At 42.8% G+C, this 25512-nt stretch overlaps 1 protein-coding gene across 2 annotated transcripts in view; it reads right to left on the reverse strand.

Moving 5' to 3' along the window:
- Positions 1–501: 501 nt before the first annotated feature.
- The window catches only part of tns1a (tensin 1a), a 44386-nt gene continuing 19375 nt past the window's right edge, over positions 502–25512 (reverse strand). For both annotated transcript variants that reach the window (XM_084574423.1, XM_084574422.1), the window contains 16 exons: positions 16766–18442; positions 15145–15305; positions 14603–14747; positions 8344–8418; positions 7697–7778; positions 6997–7520; positions 6827–6913; positions 6611–6739; positions 6431–6526; positions 6285–6362; positions 6062–6133; positions 5377–5403; positions 4899–5067; positions 3924–3992; positions 3797–3826; positions 502–3688 (listed from right to left, as the gene is read on the reverse strand). In XM_084574423.1, coding sequence (XP_084430549.1) covers positions 3559–3688; positions 3797–3826; positions 3924–3992; positions 4899–5067; positions 5377–5403; positions 6062–6133; positions 6285–6362; positions 6431–6526; positions 6611–6739; positions 6827–6913; positions 6997–7520; positions 7697–7778; positions 8344–8418; positions 14603–14747; positions 15145–15305; positions 16766–18442 — 3551 coding nt within the window. In that variant the 3' untranslated portion in view covers positions 502–3558. The remainder of the gene's footprint in view (positions 3689–3796; positions 3827–3923; positions 3993–4898; positions 5068–5376; positions 5404–6061; positions 6134–6284; positions 6363–6430; positions 6527–6610; positions 6740–6826; positions 6914–6996; positions 7521–7696; positions 7779–8343; positions 8419–14602; positions 14748–15144; positions 15306–16765; positions 18443–25512) is intronic.

Raw genomic sequence — 25512 nt, forward strand, 5'->3', positions numbered from 1 at the left:
TTTGATTTTCGCATTTAACCTTGCTTTTAAGAACATTTTAGCGGCATCCTAACATGGGGTGGCGTTTTGGAGAGCCCAAGGTGCTGCACATTGAACCCGTACAGACTGTATATAAATATGAACAATGTGTCCCCACTCCTTGCATTTTCCTGGGATATGGGCAGCACCACCTTGCGAGTTTGGAGCCTGAGGCTGAGAAACTATAAAGAAACTATCCTTGAAAATGTATTTGATGTGAATTTTAGTGTTTCAGTCCCATCCACTAACATGGAGGGGGTGGAGCTTATGACCTATACTGCAGCCAGCCACCGGGGGAGCTGTACTTAGTTTGGCTTTAGCTTCACTTTAGAGGAGGTGTTCCGTTGGCCATTTTTATACAGCCTATGGTCTGAACCTAGTGAGATGATTCCATCTCTGCGAACCTGGCAGCCGAGTGATCGGGCTTGACGTCAAAGAGATGACTTTTGGGAAAAAAACACCCACATAGCTTTAATGTAACTGATCTGTATTGCTTTAATGTTTTTTTTTTCTCCTTAGGAACAAGTAAGCCATGACAATATAATGTAAATGATAAGCGCAAACAAAATCTGAGACCCTTTGTACATCCATAGTGGCACATTCATACAACATACAAATCCCATCTGTACAAGGGGGTCAAAGAATCACTTCTTCTTTTTTTTTTTTTTTTCCACAAGGTAACTCTTGACTTAAAGCCAACAGGTACAAGCAAATTTTTTATTCAGACATAAAAATTTTCTCTCCAAATGACTCCCAAAAAAATCGCCAGTAGTCGATTTAAGTGCGCTGTACCTCTTTGCTTTCAATAAAGCGCCACCGTACATTCCTAAAACTGTTCAAAATTGCAATGACGTGACGAGGAAACAAGAGTTTTAAAAAATATACATATATATGTCAGGAAATAAATAAGAATAAATAAATCGCTGACTTTCGAGGGGGCCTAGAAGACACCTTTGGCAGTCTGACAAAGCTGCAGCTGTAGGGCTTTAGCATCGCGGTGAGACACGTCGGACTTTATTTACCTCCAGCACTGACACCCATATGAAACTGATGTCACTCCTCTTTTGGTATTGTGAATATAAGTGCTTTGTTTGCACACTTTCCATTGGGGCTCGGCGGGCCTGTTCTCTCTTGAACAGACGCACCAGTAAAAACATTTGCTGCCTTCCGTATAAAGAGCCCCTTGGTTACCGTACAAACCGTGTGTCCTGCTAAAGCCGAGCGAGGTGATCAAACGTGAAACGTAAAAATGAATATGACATGAAAATAAAAACAAAAATAAAAAAATAAAGCAACATGCGGCCACTTAGCACAGATGTACACACGTGTGAATCTTTGGCAAAATTATAGTTGGAACTGTCATGGATGCATACAGCTGTTTTCGTATTGCATTTTTTATAATTTTTTTTTGTTTTGTTTTGTTTTTTTGAGGTTCTGAACTTTTTAACGTGCTTCCCTTTTTTTTTTTTTTTTTCTAAAATCTTCCTTTTACCTTAAAATCTACCGGCTACGATGCGATTCAGCGGCGGGAAAAAACCACAAAAAAAACAAAAACCGCTTTCTCTCCATGCAACAAGTCTATTGCGATCATGCCCGCCTCGTTCCGAGAGAATGCAAAAAAAAAAAATGAAAAAAAGGCCAAAAAACAAACATATACATGTACAAAGTAATGTACACCATATATTCAAACACATTTCAAAATCGTCAGACTTTGAAATCATTAGCCAAAATAAGTATATATTTTTTTTCTCACCCCTTTAGGTAATCTTCTTTATCTAGACTGTACAATATATGTATATATGAGTTAATCATGAGGGACCAAAGCAACAAAAATAAATACTTTTTCGCTATGTCACCTTTCAAAGTAGTATATCTATGTACATTTATATCAATATCAATTTTCCTTAGCTTATTGTGAATGGTTGAGCGTGTGTTCAACAAGCAGGCATTGCGCACAGTGTGGAAACTTCTCGTGTTTTTCTTTTTCTTCCTTTTGCCCTAAAAGGTATCTAAATGCAAATTTGGACAACACTGTGGAACACAAAAAAAAAAAAAAAACTAAACAAAACAAAGACCGAACTGTCCTTGGTACAGTGAAAGGTAACCCTGGCTCAAATGGACCAAAATGAAACAAAAAAAAAAGAAAAGAAAAAGGTAAAAACATAGCATCTCACCATCATGTGACTACTTCAACAATGGGGTGTCTACTTCTTTTTAGGACTCTTGACAAGAGTACAAAAATGTTTGTCTATTTCATGCAGTCTCTGACAAGTCGTACAACCTCGGTGAACTTGTCTAAAGGTTTCTTTTTTTTTTTAGCACACAGCATAGAATGTTTTCAGTGATGTTTGAATGTAGGCTATGAGGGAGGGAGGGTGCATTTTTTTTTTTTTTTTGGAACAACAACATGCATAAAGAACAGTGCATAGGTCCAGGTCATCATTGGGCCAGTCCCTGGTGATATCCAGTGTGTTTCAGTGGCAGCGTCTATCAACAGATCCACTACTGCAAGCAGTTGGCGATGGGCGAGTCTGTGTATGCGAGTCCAAGCCTGAATGAGTTGCGCCATCTTGTGGACAAACAGTCGTCCTCTCTCTCTCTCTCTCTCTATCTATCTATCTTTCTCTTTGCCATGCTATCAAGGCCTTGTTAATTTCTGTAATCCAAGAGTTTTTTTTTTGAGAGGGATCAGGCTTGGACCGGAGGCTGAGGTGATGCAAGTGTGGCTGCACTGACACAAAGTGCGGTGACTTTAGCGTGGCGTTATTTCTTTTTTTCTTATTATTTTTTTAATCTGGTCTGCTATGCGCAGTTTAGATCAGTCGTTGTTTCACTGCAGAGCCCTTTCCAACACACAGCAGACCCAGAAAATGACCACTCTAAAGGATTTCACAATGACTTTTGTGGAAGGTAGAAGAACCAAGCTTTAAAGATCAAGCTAACATGCATAATGTCTTCAGACACTGTTTTGCTAAAAGCCATCAAGGCCAACTTTTTTCCTGAAGACGAGTTCAAGAAGAAACCAGATTTCTTTTCTTTTTTTTTTTTTGTTCAACACTTCATCTTTTGAAAAGAGGAAATTATAATGGCTTAATAGCTACATCATTCTTGCACTTGTATTGCAACTACCTTTGGTAAATCAATCAACGAAAACAACAGAAAACCCTGAAACGTACAAGTCCTTACATGTTCCCCGACTGAACTTAGCATTGTTCCTTTAGTCTATTAGCTAGCAATTCCTCCTAACACAGGTTACCCTGTGAATAAATCTTCTCTCTCTGATGGCCTCCGTGTTTGCCACGTGCACAGCTCCACACCACACTTCCTCTATCTTCACTCTGGATCCACACCTTCAAATAGACGCTACTCCAAAAAAGACCAAGACAAACCAGCAAGGCAGAGAGGAAAAGGGGGAAACGGAAACAAACCGAGAGGAAACAGGAGGAAAAAAAAGGGACACCATCGAGTCCTGGCGAAAAAAGACACCGACGACGAAGGAAAATAGCAAAATGGCCACCGCCATTTGGACGTCGAGGGGCTTCATCGCTTCATCGTCTTGGAGACGAAGCTGACGATGGCGGAGGCCGGCTGGTCTGGGTCCAGCTCGGCGAACAGGTGGCTGACGTTGTCTGTTGTGCTTCCTTGTTTCCTCGCGACGAATCCAAACAGCCTGGTAAGAAGTAAGAAAAATACTCTGCATTTAATCTGGAAAGGCTAGCAACCGCATGTTCTTGCAGCAGCAGCACTTATTCATCAACATTTAAGAATGACAACTTACCTTACAGATCCGCCTCCTTCTTTGCCCCATCTAAGGAAAGAAAGCATTTTTTTTTTTTTAATATTTGAAATGAAATACATAAGAGTATTTTCTGCTGAGATTTTGAAACAAGAAAAAGATTTCTTACTTTCTGTCCTGGGGATCAGTGTCACAGTAGGTTACCGTGTTGATGGGATAATGTCGTCTAAAGAAAATTCTGCAGCGACATAAATAAATAACAAGTTAATTTAGTGTGGCATACATGTCTGTGTATAATATTTACTGCATAGAATTGTTGCCAACAATGCTGCTTTTTGGCATTGGTGTATTTTTTTATTCTACCACCAGGGGGCGTCAAAATCCATTATTGTGCAGAATATACTGTAGTCAGTAGGTGTTACCTGTACTAATCTTCCAAGCATTTTTTGATATTTCAAGTTTGCTTTTGATACAAGGAACAAAAACTGGAGAAACATCGGTTATTAGATTTTTATTTTTAAATCCAAAAAAATAGATAATCGAAAAAAATATCCTTCTGTAGTCTAAAACTAAAAAAAGAGACAATTAATATTAGATTTCATTTTCTTTCTACTAACGTTACAAGTCAAAACAAAACAGACGGACGTATATTTCTTCAGTAAAACCAGACTTTCTTCTGGACATTGCACCGCTCTTACAGGCATGGATCATTGCGGCAGCCCGGGCCATGTTCAGTGCAACATTTTCCGATGTCTCTTGCAAAAAACCTTGTGCTTCTCCATATTCAGAAGACCAACAAGCCAAACTTGACATACCAAAAATGATACAGGTCACTGGTTTACTAATTCACTAATTGCAATTTTGAGATTTGGCACTATTTAGCCTCCATATCTGCCAAAAATGCCCATTACAGTAGGTTAATTTGAAACAAATGTCAGTTGGTAACTGAAGCAAGAAATTATATATTTAATTAGATAATACCTTCATAGCATAATCAATCATACTTATACTAAAAATACTAAAATAATTGTCTTAATTTAAGGAATCAGCTAGAGAATTTAGCATCTTTTGTGTAAATATTTCTGTACTGATAGCCAGCTCTCCAAAAGTCATTTTACAGCTAATTGTGCATGTGCTCACTCACTTCCTCTGACTGTCGGTGAGCGTGATGCCCTGCGTGGACACTTTAAAGTGGACGGTGGTGGCAGCGGGCAGAGGGTTGGTTGCCAGAGTCTGACTAATTGCCTTGGCAATGGCCTGAGGCCCCGTGAGAGACTCCATGTCCACGGAGTTGATGTAGAGAACATTGCACGCTAGAAGTGAACAAAACAGAGCCTTCATTAAATAAGAACAGTCAGCGGGAAAAGAGCGGCGCGCATGCAATTTGGTGTAGGCCAATGGATGTTGCAGTGATAAGGATTTAAAAAGTAATGATTTGTTTTTCATGCACTGCACACTTGAGTACTATAAAAATATCCGGAATTCTCCTGTAGTCACTTGCAAGGCATTTTGCATGCATTTAGTGCAAATAGGAATGATAGCCACTCTATTAAGGCCATTTTTTTAGTGAGAGCAGGTCATATTCGGTTTTAGTGCATGATGCAGTGCAAACCAGTATTTACCATGTGCTTCCTCAGGAACCTTTTGAACTGTAAGGTAAGGGTGAGAGCATGTGAGAAAATGTTTGTGAAGGCAACCTAATACTTAAAATTTATGATAGATCTGTTTAAACTTCATGTAGTCAGTGCTTTATTACTGTTCATGCCTTTAAGGAACTTGCTCTTATTGTCTGTTTCTTCATCTTCCGAGGAAAGAGTTCTTATTTCCTCATGGGGTGGAGCTCAAATAAGCAGACATGGGATTTATGGCTCTTTGAAGGGAGCTGGATCTTGTGGAGCCGTTCCTTTCAAAGAGCTGTTTAAAAGATTGGCTCATGTGGATATTTATTTATTTTTGGGGTAACTTGGGGTAACCTGGGGGTAACTTGCTTTATCTTCTCAGTAAGCACTGTGATAGGGTAGGATTTGGATCAGAATCATTCAAATTCAAACTAATTCCAATACACATTCTCTTGGAGGGATATCTGATTCTATATCTACAGTAAATATTCTAGATGCTTCATTTTATCGTGTGAGAAATTCGGTAAACACCTTTGCGCTGACCGGGAATTGAATGCGGGTGTATGCTCAAAATAAAGTACGACTTGCAACTGCGATTCGTCAATAGAGCTGGTCAAAAGATTCGATTCGTTTGCAAATGTCACAACTCTACAAATAAGTTCATAAGTTAAATTCTAGTCATGCTTACCTGCTCCCTGTTTAAGAAGTTCTACGACTGCATCAGTGGGCGTGGCGAGTTCAAGCGCCTCTTCATTAGGGTCTAACAGATATCAGATATTTATGTCAGAAAACTGTTTTGCAACAAAGATTTCAAGCAACAATTATTCACTTAAATTGCTATTGATATCTACTGTGCTGTAGATGGAAAAAAGTAAGTGCTTGGGGATAAAATATCGGAGGTTGGAGCTGACCTTTGGTGGGGATCATCAGCTTGCAGGGCAGAGCCAGTGGAGTCATTGAGTGTTGGTAGACCAGAGCAGACAGGCAACCTGCAAACAACCTCTGTGTTAAACTGTTCTGATATCAAATGGAATCCTTGCCTAAGAGTCAAACTCACCGAAGTAGGGTTCATTGGGGCAACCCTTCAGACGCACTCCTTTGGCACTTGTCTCAATCAGGAAGTGCCTCACCAGCTCATTAGTCATGTCAGCAACTAGAAAAAGAAAAAAAAGTGTGCCAATCCAAGCAAGATTGTGATAGCTTAAGAATTTTTTAACAGCATGTTAGGAACTTTTACCTTTTTTGTTCTGCTGTACAGTCGGAGGGGGGCAGGCTACCTTCATGGCCAGGCCGTAGGCTCCGCGGAAAGAATGGCTGTCCCTTATGATGAACGCGCCAGGCTCCCTGTCCTTCAACAGGTTGATGGCTGCAAGGAGGAAAAGGAGGATAAGAATGACTGGGAAAGGTGAGGCAGCAATAAATCCTTAGCTGTGGGTTGCTTATAGTATCCCACCTTGCTCTCTGGAGATGTCTGGCTTATACCAGAACTTAGACGTGTCCTGGACAAACTTGACATTCATCTTAATGTCAGGATAACTGTCTGTATGGAGGAAAACAGACATGCCCAGTTATTTTTGTTGAAGATCTCAATTTTGGGCTAAGAAAAACCTTTTTGCATCTCACCATATATGGACTTGGAGATGTCTGGGAGTGTGTGCGTGCCAGACAGGTTTGGCGTGCTCCCACCGCTGACAGGGACCAGGTTCCTGTTGTCCGTCCGCTCCGCATCCCCGCTGGACATGTGTCTCTTCTCAGGCAGCTGCGGGGAGACAGGGAAGGCGGGCGTGGATGGCGGCTGGGTGCTCCCCTGGCGGGAGGCGGCGCCCAGTTCGTCGGGCGTGCTGTGGCCACTCGTCCCCACGCGCCGCCCCATCAGAGGGCTAGGGGGCACACCGGCGCCTGCCGTTTTAGGGTTTCTGCCAATGAGAGGACTGGAGGGGATGCACGGAGGAGGGTGTCGGCCCAGCGAAGGGCTGGCTTGACCCAGGCGTCTTTGGAGGGCAGGGCTTGGTGGTGTGTTGGTGGCCACTGTGCGGTGAAGGGTGTTGGGGCTGCCGGGGACGGTGTGTACGCCCATGATGTTGACCTGTGAGCCTTCTGGGGACACAGGTCTGTGCAGGGCCCCATCTGAAGCACCAACCCTCCTTCTAAAAACAAAAAGCAAGCAGTATTATGTATACATGTGTATGTTTGCTCTTTTTGTATTGCAAAAACATCTAAGTATCTGCCTCTGAAAGGCATTCATGCCGTCTCACCATGCCATTGACTTTTTTGATTTTAAAAAACAAAAAATCAGCTAGAAAAGTAGAATATGGTTACCCACCCATCAGCACTGTAGATGGGACTGCTGGAGGACAGAGGAGCATTGAAGTGTTGTGCCTTTGAGTCGCCAAAACCGCGATTATCTGAGGAACACAGAGCGTCAAGACGCACACAAACACACAGTCATACCCGTTTTAGTGTGTCACACGACAGGACAGATTGGGATGCAGTTATCAGGCCACCAGAAATTATGACAGAAGCAAGAAATGTTTTGATGATCTTAATATAAGACGTATTACAACAAATATTAACTATTAGTGTTAAATCTCAAAAAGGTCAGATGACTTTGCTGGTGTTTGGTGCAGAGACGACACGTTGCCAAAGACCTTACCTTCATCCCCGTCATTAGAATCAGAGTCTGACAGCGAGAAAAGAGGGACAGCAAGGGTAGAAGGATAGGAGGAGATGTGTGGAAGAGGGGGAGGAGGAGACAAGGGAGACACACTTGAGCGCAAAGCAAGAACTGGAGAGGTGTTAGCATTGAATGGAAGGACTTCCAGGAGCAGGGACAGATTTGAGCACTAGGGGGCAGCAGAGGCTAACAATATTACAATCAGCTACAGAGTGACAATGCAGGGACGCTGTGCACTGACAGGGAGAATTACAAATATTCCGAATAAAGCTGAAGATTTCCGATGTTACACTGACCTGATCCACCGTGCTGGTGAGGCTTCAGTCCCAACGCCGACAGGGGGGTCTTGGCCAAACCTGGAGGAGTGCGAGCTGCAGAGAAGAAAAACAAGAGATAGAGAGAAAAAAAAGAGATTTAAAGGGTATGGCAGAACAATGACCACAATGAGATGAACATGTAAGCCATGCAAGGATATACAATGACCGATGCATGTACAGTAGTACGACGTTACATGGAAATGAACTGGATTAATAAAGCTCTTCTTGAAGGTAGTCAATTAGTACTTAAGGGTGTCTGTTTTCGGTTTGTACCTGATACTTGATAGATGTACATATACTACAAATTTGCTCATTTATTGATTAAAGTAAAGAAAAACTAAAAATGCAAGGTCACAAACATAATATCTTAGAAATGAGAAGCCATACTGATGTTAGATATGCCATATATTATCCGCCAATGCTGGCCCGGCATATGGTGATTTGAATTTCATTTTACTATTTTAAAGAACACAACACAGAAAAAGCTTCTCGGGCTAATTTACAAATGGTGTCGTAACATAGTTTGTATAGCAGAGGCTGCTCCAACGCCATTGCTTTACAATATAAACAACACTGCAGCACATGCAGCAGACTACATATCACAGGCTCCCAATGAAATGCACTGTTAGGAGGTTTACGAAAGGTATAGTATATTCAGTATAAATGAAGAATTGGGTAATAACTTGATGTTGGGTGTCTTTTTTTGGGCCCAAAAATTCCAGTATCAGTCGAGCTTCTGGACTAAAGCTCTAATGATCTATTTTTTAGCACTTTTTTGTGGTAATTGAAGTCAAATTACTGGAATTTGACTCTAAACATTATGGTAATGGATTGAGAACGAACCACAACACAAGTATGTAGTCATGAAAGCATGCAGCTAACCAGTTATAATAGAGTCTAGGTTAGACTGTGCCTTGGGTATGAAGATGGGGGTTGTATTAATGTGGCCCGGTGAGGTGGTGGATAATCACCCAGAGAGAGAGTCATTCCCAAAAATGAAATGCCAGCAAATATCTGTATTTAATCTGGTCAATGGCGCGTACTGAAATAGTTTTATTGTTTCCAATTTATTTTCGAGGGCATCCGTCATTTTTGGAATTGAACTCTTCAAGTCTCACCGAAAGAATCCGGATAGAAAGCATGACAGGGATTCAGGCCAAATGGCGACTTAAGGTGGCGCAGAGAGGTTGGTCAAAAAATAAATTTTAAAAAATGACTGTTTGTGCCACAGAACAGCTTCTTACGACATGTGTTTAGGACTGACTGCAGGAGAGCTGCTGCTGAACGGGCCGAACTGTGCTGTATTTGAAGCTAATAGCAATGTCTCAAAGGGCAAGTGATAGATTTGATTGGATATGTACAGTGTGCGGGCTCAACTTTTCCTGAATGTGAGAAAAAAATTGTGAGCCAACAGATAAGAGGCTACAGACAGTACAGCAGTCATGAATAACGCATAAAGATATAGTCCATTGTGCTCCAACATGACTTAGCTATAATCCGCATTTCTATACATTTGATTAAAAAACAATGGAAGATAAACCAAAATAAATAATCATTTTCCTTCTTTAAATGTCTTCTCTAAACTCGTTTTGCATTTGAGGAAAGACGCCTTCCCATCTCGCACCAAAAGATGATTTGCACACACCTCCTCACTGCATTTGCTTCCTTAAGTTTTTCCTTAAGCAAATTATACTCGTTGAGAGCGTTGTGACACCTTGTGATAGCAGGCTTTTGTCGATGAATGTTTAATGTTGGGAGGCTGAAGTAATGGCTCATTGTTTGGATTTTTTTTTTTTACTTATCCACATTAAAATATGTGCCTTACATTAGAAACAGTTTTTTGGGGCTCAGTGAGGGTAAAATGTTTTAGAGATTTTATTAAAATTACAATGCCTTTTTGTGCACAATTCAAATCCCGAACGAAGACAGTTGCCTTATTTATGTGTTATTTTTGCGGGAAGTAGGGTTTTTCTGTACATATGTGCAGTTTTTGCTCAAACTAATACTTCTATACTAAAAGCCTAACTTTGCATGTCTCATTTTGTTTGATCAGATGATACAAAACTGAAAGACAATTAATGAAGGTGTGGTCCAGTGGATGTAAGGGCCCGCCTGATGCAAATACTTTCAGAAAAACAAAAGGTCAAACTCAGACATGTTTATCCTTCAAAAACGCTTCGGATCTTTGCTGTTCAGCAGGCAGAGGTCTTTGACGCAATGATGGATCAAACCTTCACCTTCGTGCTGCTCTTGCTGAGCTCGTCTGGAACCTACGGCAAGTACGTTTACGTTTCAAGGCTTGCGCCGAGGTCTGATGCTCAGATATCCTGTCAGCGGGATTTCACAGAGCTGGCTCCCATCAATAATAAATTCGACATCAACAGAGTTCAGCAGCTCAACATCAAACCAAATCTCTTTATCTGGATAGGACTGGAAAGGAATTCCACAGACATAGACGAGTGGTTGTGGTCAGGAGGTGGGAAGGTGTCCACGTTTTTCTGGGCTAAAACTGAACCCAACAGCCCACAGGAAATCTATGGATTTATGAAGAACTACAAATGGTACGATGCTCATGCACAGCATATTGGCCACTTCTTATGCTACAACGTGATTGTGGTGAGGGAGGCAAAGACTTGGGAAGAAGCCTTGGAGCACTGCAGACTGCACCACCGCGACCTGGCCAGCGTGGCGTCCGAGACGGAGCAGCTTCTGATCCAGAGAGAGTTGGAGAAATACGATAATGCAACACAAGTCTGGACTGGTTTGCATTTCTTTCCTGGGGGCTGGCTGTGGGTGGACAGGCAACCTCTGGAGTACGAGGCCTGGGGTCAAGGGGGGAGGCCAGAGTGTCCGCGAGTCAATCTGGAGTGTGCAACCTTTAGGGTGATGGAAGGGAGTAACAGCAGTGCAAGCATTGGGCTATCACAAGTAAATGCCTATATTGGGTTGAATGGAGGGATTGATGGGAACAGGAGTGTGTGGGAGGCTCACGACTGTGAGGAGAGACTCCCTTTTATTTGCTACTAAGCCACTTTACTGAGTTACTTTACTGAGCTACTTCAGAAATTACTCTGAATTATTTTGGTTAACATTTATTGGTTTATCATATCATTTATTCAGTTTAAACTTTGTGACAATTATTTTAGTCTTTGACGTGTGTTTGCTTGCTTTCTCATTTAATTATTTTCAAAGCTTTGTCAAAATAAAACGCCAACGCCATTGCTTTACAATATAAACCACACTGCAGCACATGCAGCAGACTACATATCACAGGCTCACAATCAAATGCACTGTTAGGAAGTTTACAAAAGGTATAGTATATTCAGTATAAATGAAGAATTGGGTAATAACTTGATGTTGGGTGTCTTTTTTTGGGCCCGAAAATTCCAGTATCAGTCGAGCTTCTGGACTAAAGCTCTAATGATCTATTTTTCAGCTCCTTTTTGTTGTAATTGAAGTCAAATTACTGGAATTTGACTCTAAACATTATGGTAATGGATTGAGAACAAACCACAACACAAGCATGTAGTCATGAAAGCATGCAGCTAACCAGTTATAATAGAGTCTAGGTTAGACTGTGCCTTGGGTATGAAGATGGGGGTTGTATTAATGTGGCCCGGTGAGGTGGTGGATAATCACCCAGAGAGAGAGTCATTCCCAAAAATGAAATGCCAGCAAATATCTGTATTTAATCTGGTCAATGGCGCGTACTGAAATAGTTTTATTGTTTCCAATTTATTTTCGAGGGCATCCGTCATTTTTGGAATTGAACTCTTCAAGTCTCACCGAAAGAACCCTTATAGAAAGCATGACAGGGATTCAGGCCAAATGGCGACTTAAGGTGGGGCAGAGAGGTTGGTCAAAAAATAAATTTTAAAAAATGACTGTTTGTGCCACAGAACAGCTTCTTACGACATGTGTTTAGGACTGACTGCAGGAGAGCTGCTGCTGAACGGGCCGAACTGTGCTGTATTTGAAGCTAATAGCAATGTCTCAAAGGGCGAGTGATAGATTTGATTGGATATGTACAGTGTGCGGGCTCAACTTTTCCTGAATGTGAGAAAAAAATTGTGAGCCAACAGATAAGAGGCTACAGACAGTACAGCAGTCACGAATCAGGCATAAAGATATATTCCATTGTGCTCCAACATGACTTAGCTATAATCCGCATTTCTATACATTTGATTAAAAAACAATGGAAGATAAACCAAAATAAATAATCATTTTCCTTCTTTAAATGTCTTCTCTAAACTCGTTTTGCAGCTAAGGAGCTATGGCGATTTGAGGAAAGACACCTTCCATCTCGCACCAAAAGATGATTTGCACACGCGTGCTCACCGCATTTGCTTACTGCGAAGCAGACCATAACTGAAAATTTTCCTTAAGCAAATTGAGTACTCGTTGAGAGCGCTGTGACACCTTGTGATAGCAGGCTTTTGTCTATGAATGTTTAACGTTGGGAGGCTGAAGTAATGGCGCATTGTTTGGATTTTTTTTTACTTATCCACATTAAAATATGTGCCTTACATTAGAAACAGGTTTTTGGGGCTCAGTGAGGGTAACATGTTTTAGAGATTTTGTTAAAATTATGATGCCTTTTTGTGCACAATTCAAATCCCGAACTAAGACAGTTGCCTTATTTATGTGTTATTTTTGCGGGAAGTCGTGTTTTTCTGTACATATGTGGAGTTTTTGCTCAAACTAATACTTCTGTACTAAAAGCCTAACTTTGCATGTCTCATTTTGTTTGATCAGATGATACAAAACTGAAAGACAATTACTGAAGGTGTGGTCCAGTGGATGTAAGGGCCCGCCTGATGCAAATACTTTCAGAAAAACAAAAGGTCAAACTCAGACATGTTTATCCTTCAAAACGCTTCGGATCTTTGCTGTTCAGCAGGCAGAGGTCTTTGACGCAACGATGGATCAAACCTTCACCTTCGTGCTGCTCTTGCTGAGCTCGTCTGGAACCTACGGCAAGTACGTTTACGTTTCAAGGTTTGCGCCGAGGTCTGATGCTCAGATATCCTGTCAGCGGGATTTCACAGAGCTGGCTCCCATCAATAATAAATTCGACATCAACAGAGTTCGGCAGCTCCGCATCAACTCAAGTCTCTTTACCTGGATAGGACTGGAAAGGAATCCCATAGACATAAACAAGTGGTTGTGGTCAGGAGGTGGGAAGGTGTCCACGTTTTTCTGGGCTAAAACTGAACCCAACAGCCCACAGGAAATCTATGGATTAATGAAGAACTACACGTGGTACGATGCCCCTGCACAGCATAGTGGTCCCTTCTTATGCTACAACGTGATTGTGGTGAGGGAGGCAAAGACTTGGGAAGAAGCCTTGGAGCACTGCAGACTGCACCACCGCGACCTGGCCAGCGTGGCGTCCGAGACGGAGCAGCTTCTGATCCAGAGGGAGTTGGAGAAATATGATAATGCAACACAAGTCTGGACTGGTTTGCATTTCTTCCCTGGGGGCTGGCTGTGGGTGGACAGGCAACCTCTGGAGTACGAGGCCTGGGGTCAAGGGGGGAGGCCAGAGTGTCCGCGAGTCAATCTGGAGTGTGCAACCTTTAGGGTGACGGAAGGGAGTGACAGCAGTGCAAGCATTGGGCTATCACAAGTAAATGCCTATATTGGGTTGAATGGAGGGATTGATAGGAACAGGAGTGTGTGGGAGGCTCACGACTGTGAGGAGAGACTCCCTTTTATTTGCTACTAAGTTACTTTACTGAGTTACTTTACTTTACTGAGCTACTTTTTTTCTGTGGTTCCTTTTAATTATGTTTTTATGACTAATGGTCTAATGTGTTTTCTGTATTATTTGTTTTAATCCTTGTTATCCCCTGTACAGCACTTTGGTCAGTTTATGCTGTGTTTAAATGTGCTTTATAAATTAAATTTACTTACTTACTTACTTACTTACTTTAGAAATTACTCTGAATTTGGTTAACATTTATTGGTTTATTATATAATTTATTCAATTTAAACTTTGTGACAATTATTTTAATCTTTGACGTGTGTTTGCTTGCTTTCTCATTTAATCATTTTCAAAGTTTCGTCAAAATAAAATAAATACATTTAACTGAACTGAATGAAACGCGAGTAGCATTTTATTTTATTCGCACTAATATATCCATGTATAAATGTATATATTGTTTAAACAGGTCTTTCAGATCAATACATTTCAAAGTTTCTAGAGCGCCCCTGTCTGCAGGCAGAGTGAACCTACACATGTTGAAGTAAGGAGTCTGTGGTGACACGGGGAAGCCGGGGGTCGGGGGGGAATTCTCACCACCGCTTCCAAAGGTGGGACTGTTAGAATAACCGTCCGCTTCGTCGTCCTCGAACGCCTCCCGGTAGCTGTGCATGGGACCCTGGGAGGGGAGAGGTCCACAATTAATAAGCGGTGTCTCCTTTATTAAACTGAGTACAACTGCAGGATGACAAAATGTCGTCAAAAGTTCCTTCGTTCAGCAAATAAGTGAAAAATGTACCGAGGTCATACTATGAGGTCATGCTTGATTCATCTGATAATAGCATGTTCTCCATTTGAAAAGGAAATTAGCTTTTTGACTATGCTCCACTTCATACTGTGAAGGATTCAGACAAGATTTGTAATGTAAAGTTAAACTAGTCCTGTTCGAGACAGACAGTGGCTGTTCGAGCTTTTATGTAAATTAGCTGATGATGCAAATGCAGAGTATGTAGGTCTGTAGAGTGTCTCTAGTTGTCAAAGGCTCATGGTTTGACCATAAAAGTAAATAACCGCACCTCTCTTGGTCTTCCTCCCGGGTTGAGCGCCAGATTGTTTGCAAAGTCTGGCGATGAGGCCGAGGTGTTCTCGTGCCCACTCTGGTACTGGCCCTCACTCGTGGTCCGACGCCTGCCCGACTCCTGCGTCACTTCTGGGGTCATCCCTCTGGAGCGAACTCCTGAAACCCCCCAAACATATTCATTGTGTGGAGCAGTCAACCCAGCACACTTTAAAAGCATCAGAAACACCACTAAAGGGAGCACCAATAACTCGGATAGAAAGCTAATAACCTCAGTGCCTTCATCAAGAGAGCCAAACCAAACAGAGAGAGGAGAGTAAGAGAGAGAAAGATGTTTAATGTGCATTTAAGGTGGCTGCAGGGAATAAAAAGCAGTGGATGGATTAGAAATAAGAACTCATGAGAAGTCATGAAGAAAGCAAACCATAAGTGATCTCAAATAAAATGATTGGAAAGCAGAGAAAGATTCTACAAATGCAAGAAAAAAATCATAAAGTGAGAAATTAAAAGCGAGGGAAAGTGGACAAACCAGAGAAGGAATAGGAGCGATGGCGATCAGATTGTTGTGGTGTCATGCTTTCACTGATGCCCCGAATACGAGCGTTGTACTCTGTTCCCGGGGTAGGGGATGTCAGTTGGTGGAAGGGAGGCAGCAGGTGGAGGAGGAGGAAGTGTGGAGAGGAGGGTGAGAGAGGTGCAGAGGAAGAAGCAATGGTGGGAAGAGTTTTCCATACAGCGGAGAGATGGATTGAACAGAAAAAGGAAAAGAAATATCAGAACAGAAATGAATTTAATGAGAGTATTTCATAAAAATGAATGTATGGTCAGCTTGACCTGCGACAACTTAAAAAAAACAAACAAAAAACAATGTTACATCTATGTTCCACAGGGAGGCACCTGGGAGCTTCCAGATCATTTCACATGAAGGTATATCATGAATGCAGACAATGCATGGAAGCTACAGCCTTCGAATGCTTGGCTATTCTTACGGTCAGTCCCTTCTCCACTCTCACCAGCTCTGCCTTATTTCAGCTGCAGGGCTAATTTTACAGACACGGGTCATTCCTCTGGTACGGCACCCCATGATGAATATGTAACGGAAACTGCTGAAAGACACACTGCTCACGTTCTGCTTGGTGCTTAAGAGTCTTCAAGCTGAACCTGAAACATCACTAAGTTCAGACCTGCTGCCAGCTGCATGCATTTTAGATCCATACCCCTTATTTATGCTACATGTGCTATTTTAGAGTCTCCATTTGTATTCCTTAATTTCAGGCAGCTGCTCTAACGCCTCGTGTTCTTGAGCAAAACGGCAAACCACAAAATGCTCCACAAAGCCAGGCTGTACATGACACCTCTACCATGTCTGAATTCCCATTCAAGAACAACTGCAGAGAGTATAGATGATTGACTGTAAATTGACTAAAATATACAAACCGCAAAACCAAAGCAAGCCAAAAGCCGGCATGGCCCTCCAAAGCATGTTAAAAAGTATGTTAAAGCAACCTTCTGCAAGGACATACACTTTCTAATCAGATACACCTTAAATTAAGGTGTATAAGACTCTGGGTCCCTCCTTCATTCATTCACTAACTTCCGTCAATGTCTCAAAGCCTTACCGGCAATACGGTGAGCCACCAGGCCTTCCAAGTTCAGCGTCTCTTCCTCTGCATCTTGTTCCCTGGGCAAAGATGAAGAAGATGTGTCCTTGGGTTGAGGGGTGAAAGCAGGAAGGGGAGAAGAAGATGCACTGTAACCAGGGTATGGAGACCCCTGCAGGTCTGGGGAGGGTGAAACCCAAGTGCCTGGGTACGAGTTCATAGGCTTCTGAGGTGCCTGCTGGTTGAAATTAGATGGTGAATCAGTGGCATAATGGTGGGGTGTTTGCCGTGAGTGGAGGTAGGGCTCGGGGGTGTGTGTCGGGGTAGTGTTTTGGTGTTGGTAGGCGGCGTTAGGCCTCTGGGGAGAATATACCGGAGACTCTATAACTGGGCTCTGGTTGGGCAATGTTGACACTCTCCCAGCTGATTGTAGGGGCTGATGAAAGGTGTTCCCGACTGGGCCAGAGTTGTTGTAGCCGTGGATGGCAGAGTCCCCTTGGTATGAGGGCCTGGCAAGGGTCTGGGAGAAGGGGACTTGGGAGGAATTGAGGCTGTTCTCCCCAGGGGGAGCACTATGGGACTTGGACATGTGGGAGTTGATTGGGTCCAGATCGAGCATTAACATATTTAGTGCCTCAATGGACTGCTCAATGTCCCGCTGTGAGGCTGAGGTGGGAAAGTGGGGCAGGCTATGTGTTGACTGAAGAGGAGGACCAAATGGATCATCTGGGAGGCTATATTGGTGCCAAGTATTGAGACCTCTTTGAACAGCCTCCCGACTACTGGTGCTCCTCTCGGGGGCCCTGGGCATCATTTTAGGGTTGGTCTCAGGGCTGCTGGCGGTTGGGTTCCCAAAGGACTGTGAATGGTACATTCCTCCTCCATTTTGGTAGTTGTTGTATCCCGCCTGAGGCGACGTTGAGTCAGACCTCTCCTGCATCGCTGTAGGAGTTCGTACTCCATGGACAGGCATCTCGTTAAGCTTATCCCCAAGAGCGCTTCTCTCAAGGTATGGCCCGTCGTTCTGGCCACTGACAGGTGTCTGTGATTGATAGTAGAGATCTGCTGGTGTAGCCTGGCCCTCAAGGGATGATATTGTGCCCAAGCTGTCCACACTGTTGCCCTCTTGGCTATTTGGCAACTCGTCGTCGAGAATATCTGTCTCGCGCTCCTCTGTTGAAGGAGCGCCAACGAGCCTGGTGTGACCTCCGTTGACATGCACCTGTGCCGGGACCAGGTGTCTGACTCCTCCCCCTGGACTTGTTGATGTGGACAGGTAGGCTTGCCGTTGAGTTGGTGCCTCAAGCCCACTCAGAAGCTGATCGAGCTCTCTTTTCTCCTGTGGGCTGAGTGGTGGGTGGGTTGCTGTTGGGTTGTTGTGGCTCACAGCACTCTGCACGGACTGGCTGTGCTCATCAGTACGATCAGTCTTGATAGATGCGGTAGAGTTGCCAGAGTCACTGCTCACAGAAAGGGTATGGTCTACAGCTGGGAGGGAGGTGTGGCATGTCACAGGAAGAGTCTGCTCAGTGGTTTGAAGGGGGTGGCTGGCGTGTTGCAATGGGTTCTCTGCATCGGTTAAGGGGTTTTCATGGACTGGGAGACCGTTGATGGTGACAACTCCCTCCAGGGAGTCTTTCTTGCGAACCCGTGCATATAGACTTCCATCAAGTGGACCTTGGGTGTGAACAACATCTGAAAGAGACAAAGATATATATACTACATTATTCAACTACTTCTATGTTTTCCATGCAATTCCAAGTACATACAGAATCAAAACACAGAACAAAATTACATAGAGTTGTCTTTTTTGTTTTATTAAGTGATGATTCAAAAATGAATCACCTTGTCTTTATGCATTAATTGGTTTCATAATTGTTCACTGGCTCCAATCATCAAGTCACTTTGCGTGGGACAGTATCACTCACAACACAAGCACAGTAACCCCGCCTCTGCACCCGACTCTTTTGACCCTGAGGTTCAGCATGCAGCCCAACCACCAGCAACACAACCCCTTCAGCTCTATTAATAGCCAATTTGCAGGTCTAAAGCCCCTGTCACGTTGCGTCAGTGCAGGCCCACGTGGTCTGACGTGAATCAGGGCGGGTCCTGCCCAACACACTGAAACAGCTGGTCTGCCTGGGCCAAATAGAAGAGCAGCAGTGCCAGTTTCAAAGCCCAGAGCTGGACTAGGAGAGGGCGAGCTGTCTTCTTCAGTTTGATTTCTGGCTGCTGAATCATGCCAGCAAAGTCAAAGCGATTGCACACATGATGCACAAAGCTATAAATTAATACTGAAACGTATAATATACGCGTTTAAAAAAGGCGTACCCGCTAATTTTTATTATGTATTCTCTGGCGTATTTAACTTATGGCAACTTGGACAGGGCGAGTTTTCATCAGAATTCAACTAAATTCCTTTGGCCTGGCTACACATCAGATGAAAGGATGGAGAGAAAAAAGTCACCATCTGCTAATGGTATCAGAAATGTGCAAAAACTCATTTGACATTTCATGGACACACATAGCACAGTACAATTTCCAGTAACAGTAGCTATTTCAGTAGCAACGTCAACATTTTTAAAACTACAATATTAAGTTAAAACACGATTCTTGTGGCGCACAAACATATTTACTGTAGGAAATATATGTTAACTACAATTGTAGGTCAGAGCAACATTTCAGAGCAACAAGCTCCATAAAACCCAACAATCACTTGTGCACCAGCTCATTCTGTAGTAACACTGAGAAGAAGGCAATATTGCACCAGCGCTGGCTTCCCATACCTAGTATACATCCACAAAGTGATACACATATACATGACTGTGGCTGGCTCGTATGCGGGCTGTTCCAAATTGAGCGGCCCCTTGGGACAGATGGTGGATCACTCGGACCACAGCTATTTCCAAACCCATGTCAACAACAACTCACAGGCACAGTAGCGACAAGAATGAGGGGACAGACGGGGAAGCCGTAAACACAGTTTGTTCCTGTGGTTGTTTTGAATGTTGAGACAATTATACTCCCAGTGCTTAGAAGTCCGTTTAATTTGGAGTTAATCCAAAACTTGTGTAAATCACTTGAGTTAAAGACAAAATCATAATGAGAAATCCAATATTTCTCAAAATTCCTACATAGTATGAAACTAGAAACATCCTCCTTACCCGTAGGTCACTCTTCTGAATTTTTACTTCCAAAAAAAAAAAAAAAACTTGACAGGATGAAATATTTCCTCTTGTTCACCCAATTAGGTTGAGATCAGAAAGTCACCACATTTAACATCCACAGTCCTTCAGAAGCTTCTCAGTCACTGAACTTTCTGCCTCTGGGCTCCCTCTCTCTCACTCTCCCTGTCCTCTCTGATTCATGTCTTCCCATCACCCACCATGTGCTCCACTGGAGCGAGGTGGGGCTGTACCACCGAAGCTGCCGAAAGGGGTGAGCTGGCACTCTGGGATCCTCTCTGAGTGTTCCCGGCAGCCGGGGAGGGACTCCACCACCGTCACCACCTCCACCCTGCTGCCTGGGAAGGGACGTCGTTTCAGATAAACTTCCGCGCCATCTGTCTGCCCAAGGACTGCAGCACCCCCGCCTGGTGATGTCATCAGAGGGGATCCCTTCACTGTGTGTCACCCTCACTGAGTCCTGAGTATTGGCAGAGTTCTCATTGCACAGCATAAGTCCTTAATAAATGGGATTTCATTACTTTTATGCACCCATGTATGTATTTTGTGAAGACTTTTTAGAGAACTGTAATCTCCATTGATACAGCATGACAGGATGACTTTTAGCAATGCACTGCACAAACTACTCAGCTTTGCCATAGTGACACTTTTTCCAGCTGCTGGTTAACCCCATCCTGTGGTATAATCAGTCCAAATCCAAAGCAACAACCTTTACGTAACAGCGTATTACAGTATTACGAGAATACATCTTGATTTAGTGTCTCACTTGGTCCTTGTTCTTGAGAGATAATGTCTTCATCAGTGGTATAGAAGTGGCCAGAGTTTGGTATAACCTTCATGACTCAGAAAAGGACGTGACAAACGATGAAGCATGTGACAATTTCTTCCGTCACCACACTGAGACCTTTACAGTCATCCCAGGTTTGTGGCATGCGCCAAAACTGGAAGACAAGCCTGCACTTGCAATCATCTTCACACACACATATTCTGTAGCATGAAACTGATGAGGGTTGAAAGAGTTTAACCTGCAACTGTCAAACCATGGGATAAGCGAGGAGTCTGCTAACAGCCGGCCTCCCGGAGTGCCCTTGAGCAAGACGCTAAATTTCTGTCAGCTTCAGATGGCCTATTTCTGTTAATCCTGGATTTCCAGCACTGCAAGCCAAGGGGTGTCATTTCACCTGCCACAGAGTATCTTCTAACCAATAAATCACAAAAAAGAAATTAAGAAAATCCACTAGAACATGTCATTTCCCTCCAACTCCCCAGTTTTTTATGTTTAGCTAAGGCTTGTGAAAGTTGGCAGCCAAAAAGCACCCGCAAAAATGAATTGCTGGGACCTTGACAAAGAAAAGTGTATAAAAAGTGTATTATAAATCTGCTGTTTTGGCAGCCAAGTGTGAATTCTGAGATGTCAGGGCCTCCTTGAATACATTATACAATGGAAAGAATAGTGTAATCAACAGTAAGAGTGTGTTCTTTGACACAAACCAATGTTTCAGTGCATGAATAAAGGAATTACAGCATTGTCCTTCATTTGACTTTGCACTTGACAATGACCAAAAATATATGATGTCCCAGCATGGTGCCGACTGCACAGCAGCATCAGAGTCAGATCTGATCCAGCCTGGTATTAAATCCAAACACCTTGTTTATGAATGACACAAACAAGCAAGCTCGCCTTCTGAATAGAGCAAATAGCTTTCCTCTGGTGTCAATAAATAGTTGCGGCAGACCTCGAATTAGACCGGTTGAGTCACCAACACTTGGCTAACGCAAATAGACAACGTCTCGTTTCCTGCGACGGTAACATGACAATCATTCCACTTCCAAGTGCAAAGCTACGTTTCCCCCACTACTCTTTTAAACATTAAGTAAAATCCAGATTCAAGAAGTGTTTGAACGTAAAGTAAAAAGAAAAAAAACTTTTGTGTCTCGTCAAAGTCACACACACAAACCCACACCTGTGAATGCTTTATATTCTCTCGTGTGACGGGTGCTTTCCTTTCTTGTTAAACTGCCAGAAGCATTGCTCATACAATGTTGCACCCACAGCACCTGCCTTTTGGCTGTGTTCTCTTAAGTGTTCACTCGAGCGCCTCACTGCTACAGCGCAGCCTTGGAGGCAATTAAAAAGCCATTTAAACACCTGTGGCCAATGGTTTGTTATAAATAGACAATGTGCTACAACCACTGTTATCGCTGTATCAAATGGACCAGCTGGGGCGTGGATTATTTGCACAGTTATTACATCTGAGATTAACCGAAAGGGTGATTGAGGCGGCCATTTGTCAACATATACACACAAAGCAGTTAGAGCAAAACTGGTTTATCATTTGATAGAATCAAAAATAATAAATGAATCATTAGTTTATTGGTCTCATTTGATCAAATATACCATGTCAAAGCAATAGACTTTATTTCAGTTCAGTACTTTGTTCTCACTTTACTTACTCACATATTGTATTAAGCTGATTGTCTGTTTCTTGGCTTAGGTCCTTCACTACTAAAATACTTCAAGATGCTTTTGGTGGTGAAGGGATTCCTGAGTGTCCTCATGTAGGGAAACTTGGATTCTATTTGCATATTAATATACTGTTACATACGAGGTAGGGGTAAAGTGCCTGAATTTTTTTTTTATTCCTTTTTTTCCCAGTTTGTTATCCAGGTGCTAACAGCTCAACTGGGCTCTGCCTGTGCAGTCTGGTCATGACATTCATTGGTTCAGCCAATCATTGTTCACATCTCTCATGAGACCTTGTGGATTTAGATTCTTTTTTGGTTGACACCAAAAAAATAAATTTTTATGCAGATGATATTATATTCTATGTCGTTTTCTATTTACATCCAATCTGTAGGTATACAAATCAGGTAGAACCTGGCTAAATATCTTTTAGCCTATGCAACAGATACTGAAAGTTCCTGAAATGATTGCAGAATCATCCACGGCTATATTTAAAAAGGTATTTGGGTGGATTTTTCCTTTGAGCTCTCGTTAAAAGTTTACAGAGGCATTTAAGGTTGGAAATTTTAAGATGGACTTGACACCATTACAGGGAACACGGTGACCCTATAAAAAGGGCCAAACCCATTTTTATAAATGACACCTTTTAGACGCAAGGATAAATGAAACCATGTGGTGGATCTCTCACGCACACAGGGAAAAATAGTGTGCAGTGGTAATTTTATTTAGTAGTAGTTTTTATGAAATGATGTGAGATTTCATGCACATACCGCAAAGAGACACACACATCTACAGTGTGACTAAGGGTTATTCAGAGTTGTAAGGTGGAAGTTAGGGGCTTTGGGTTAGAAGGCGACCACGTGAGGAAAACCAAAAAGAGAAATTAGGCAGGGTGACAAAGATGAAAAGAACAAGCACTGAGCATTTGTTCTCCAAAGGTCATTAAAAATGAAGCAAAACTGGTAAAACACTGTTGAATTTTAGGGCAGGGTAGTGATGGTAAGCAGGCGCATCGTTACACGGAACCATATGAAAAGTGGTCCTTGGAAACTATTAGGAAAACGGGCAGGCACTTTCCAAGAAATACTTGCCGTTCGCATGACAGTTCTTGCCCTATTTACACAAAAAAAATTTGGATTTACAAGACGATCGTGTGGGATCTCACAAATTGGACAAAATCCAACTGCTTTGCGTGCTAATGAGGGAAGTAACTGCAAAAACAATATCTAAAAATGACGCAGATGCAGATTAATCAAAAGACACATTCTTGGTTCAAGAATATCTTTAAAACCATTAATACACTTCTTAATGGGGATTTCCTCGGTCGCTGACTTTTGATTTAACAATGGCGTGACACTTCTATCTTCTACCCAACAGTGTTTTTCCATTTTAACAGGAGTTTTCAGGTCAGGTGTTTGAGTGCACCTGATGCCGCTCGTTCATCAAGGGAAGGAGAGCATAAATATTGGGAGAAAAGCCGGCATCAAGCACTATATCCCCGCATCTGTCTGTTGCCGTCACTTTGTCATTTTGGGCTCTTTATAAATCATTGGCTTCAGTTTGGTACAGCGTCCTAGGTTTTTTTAAGACTTTCATCACGCTGCACGAATTCTTCGTCCAGTTACACACCGACATGCAGAGGCAGGCCCGCACATGCACAAACATCTTCACGCGCACGGGTGATGTCAGCGAGCCATTGAGCCATCTCGTAGCAGGATGTGACATTCACCTTCACAGCTTTCATACCACCGTGACGACGGCCAGTCTGCATGCCAGCGGAGGGTGACTGGGTTTGACTGACAACTCCCTCACTTGTCTTAAAGAGCCTTTTAATCCATGGTGTGGTCTCAAAAGTAGTAGCAGCAGTACTTATTTTTCTGAATCAAGGACAATACTCTAGCTTGAGATCAGCATTTTATTCAAAAAGGTGCAAAAGTATTAGCTGTCACTTAACTTTCAATCTCTTTGCAGCAGAGTGTGAGAGAGAGGGAGACGCCTCATAAGGGATGGTGTGACAGCCCATCAGTGAAAAAGGTGTCATGGTTGGCGTATCAGTGACTGGCACAAGGAAAACTGTCGCGGTTTTATATTTGCCATGTCTGCCACTCGGTCTATCTATCACTGTCCAGCTGTCACAGTTTGAGGTGGCGTGACGTGACTGTATCAGTGTCTGTCTCCGAGATTGCTTTCAGGGTGATGTCATCCATCGGCCTGTCATCTGAGCGACCGTCATAAAAGGCTATCTGTCTGACTGTCTGTCTATTTGTCTGCCAACCACGTCTGATTCATGTCGAGGGAAGGATTGACAGATCAGGCTGCAGATTGGGATTTTTCGCTGGGCTGAAAGCCATGTATGGGCGAAAGAACCGTTGACTGTAGGAAAAATGGATGGCGAGTCTCCTCTTCCTATCATTGGACACGCTGATGCTAGTAACAAGGGGATACGGGCATTGCCATCTTGGTAGTCTGGAGCCAGAGCCTGTGTTGTACTGTCCGGTTGACAATGGCAACTGTCAATCATGATGTAACATCCTGTTTTTATAGCGTCAAATAACTAAAACAAACTTCTTAGAAACTTTTCAGAAAAATGGACACCTTAACATACATCAGCATTATATTAACCACTTAAATTGACAGCAATCGTCCTGGAAAAAGGTGGAGGCGGAGCTTATGACCTATACTGCAGCCAGCCACCAGGGGGAGCTTCACATGGCTGTCATGGCATCCACTATTTTTTTTTACAGTCTATGGACCTAAAAACGTTGGCATGAACCGGAAAGAACGACGACGTATGAAGAAGAAAAAGCCAAATACAGTCGCTGCATATTAAAATGTGGTTCTGCTCCACTGCAAAGCAGTTCAGTTGGTCTTTTCTATTTTCTGGAGCAAAGCTAGAGGGCAAACAACGTAAATCCGAACAAGAGTACGCCTATGATTCCCAAATCTCTCTCCATTTTCACTAATCTGCTTCTCTTAAATGTAGAAGGTTACTTTAATTACTTTCACTCTAGCCATATCTTAGTTTGCTATCAGTTATCAACTTCTGCATGACAACAAGAGGACTGAGAGGATCATTTTAGGTCATAGCTGACTTTCTGTACATCTGTCCACCCATC

Source organism: Chelon labrosus (genome assembly GCF_963514085.1).
Source record: "Chelon labrosus genome assembly, chromosome: 24".
Taxonomy (NCBI): Eukaryota; Metazoa; Chordata; class Actinopteri; order Mugiliformes; family Mugilidae; genus Chelon; species Chelon labrosus.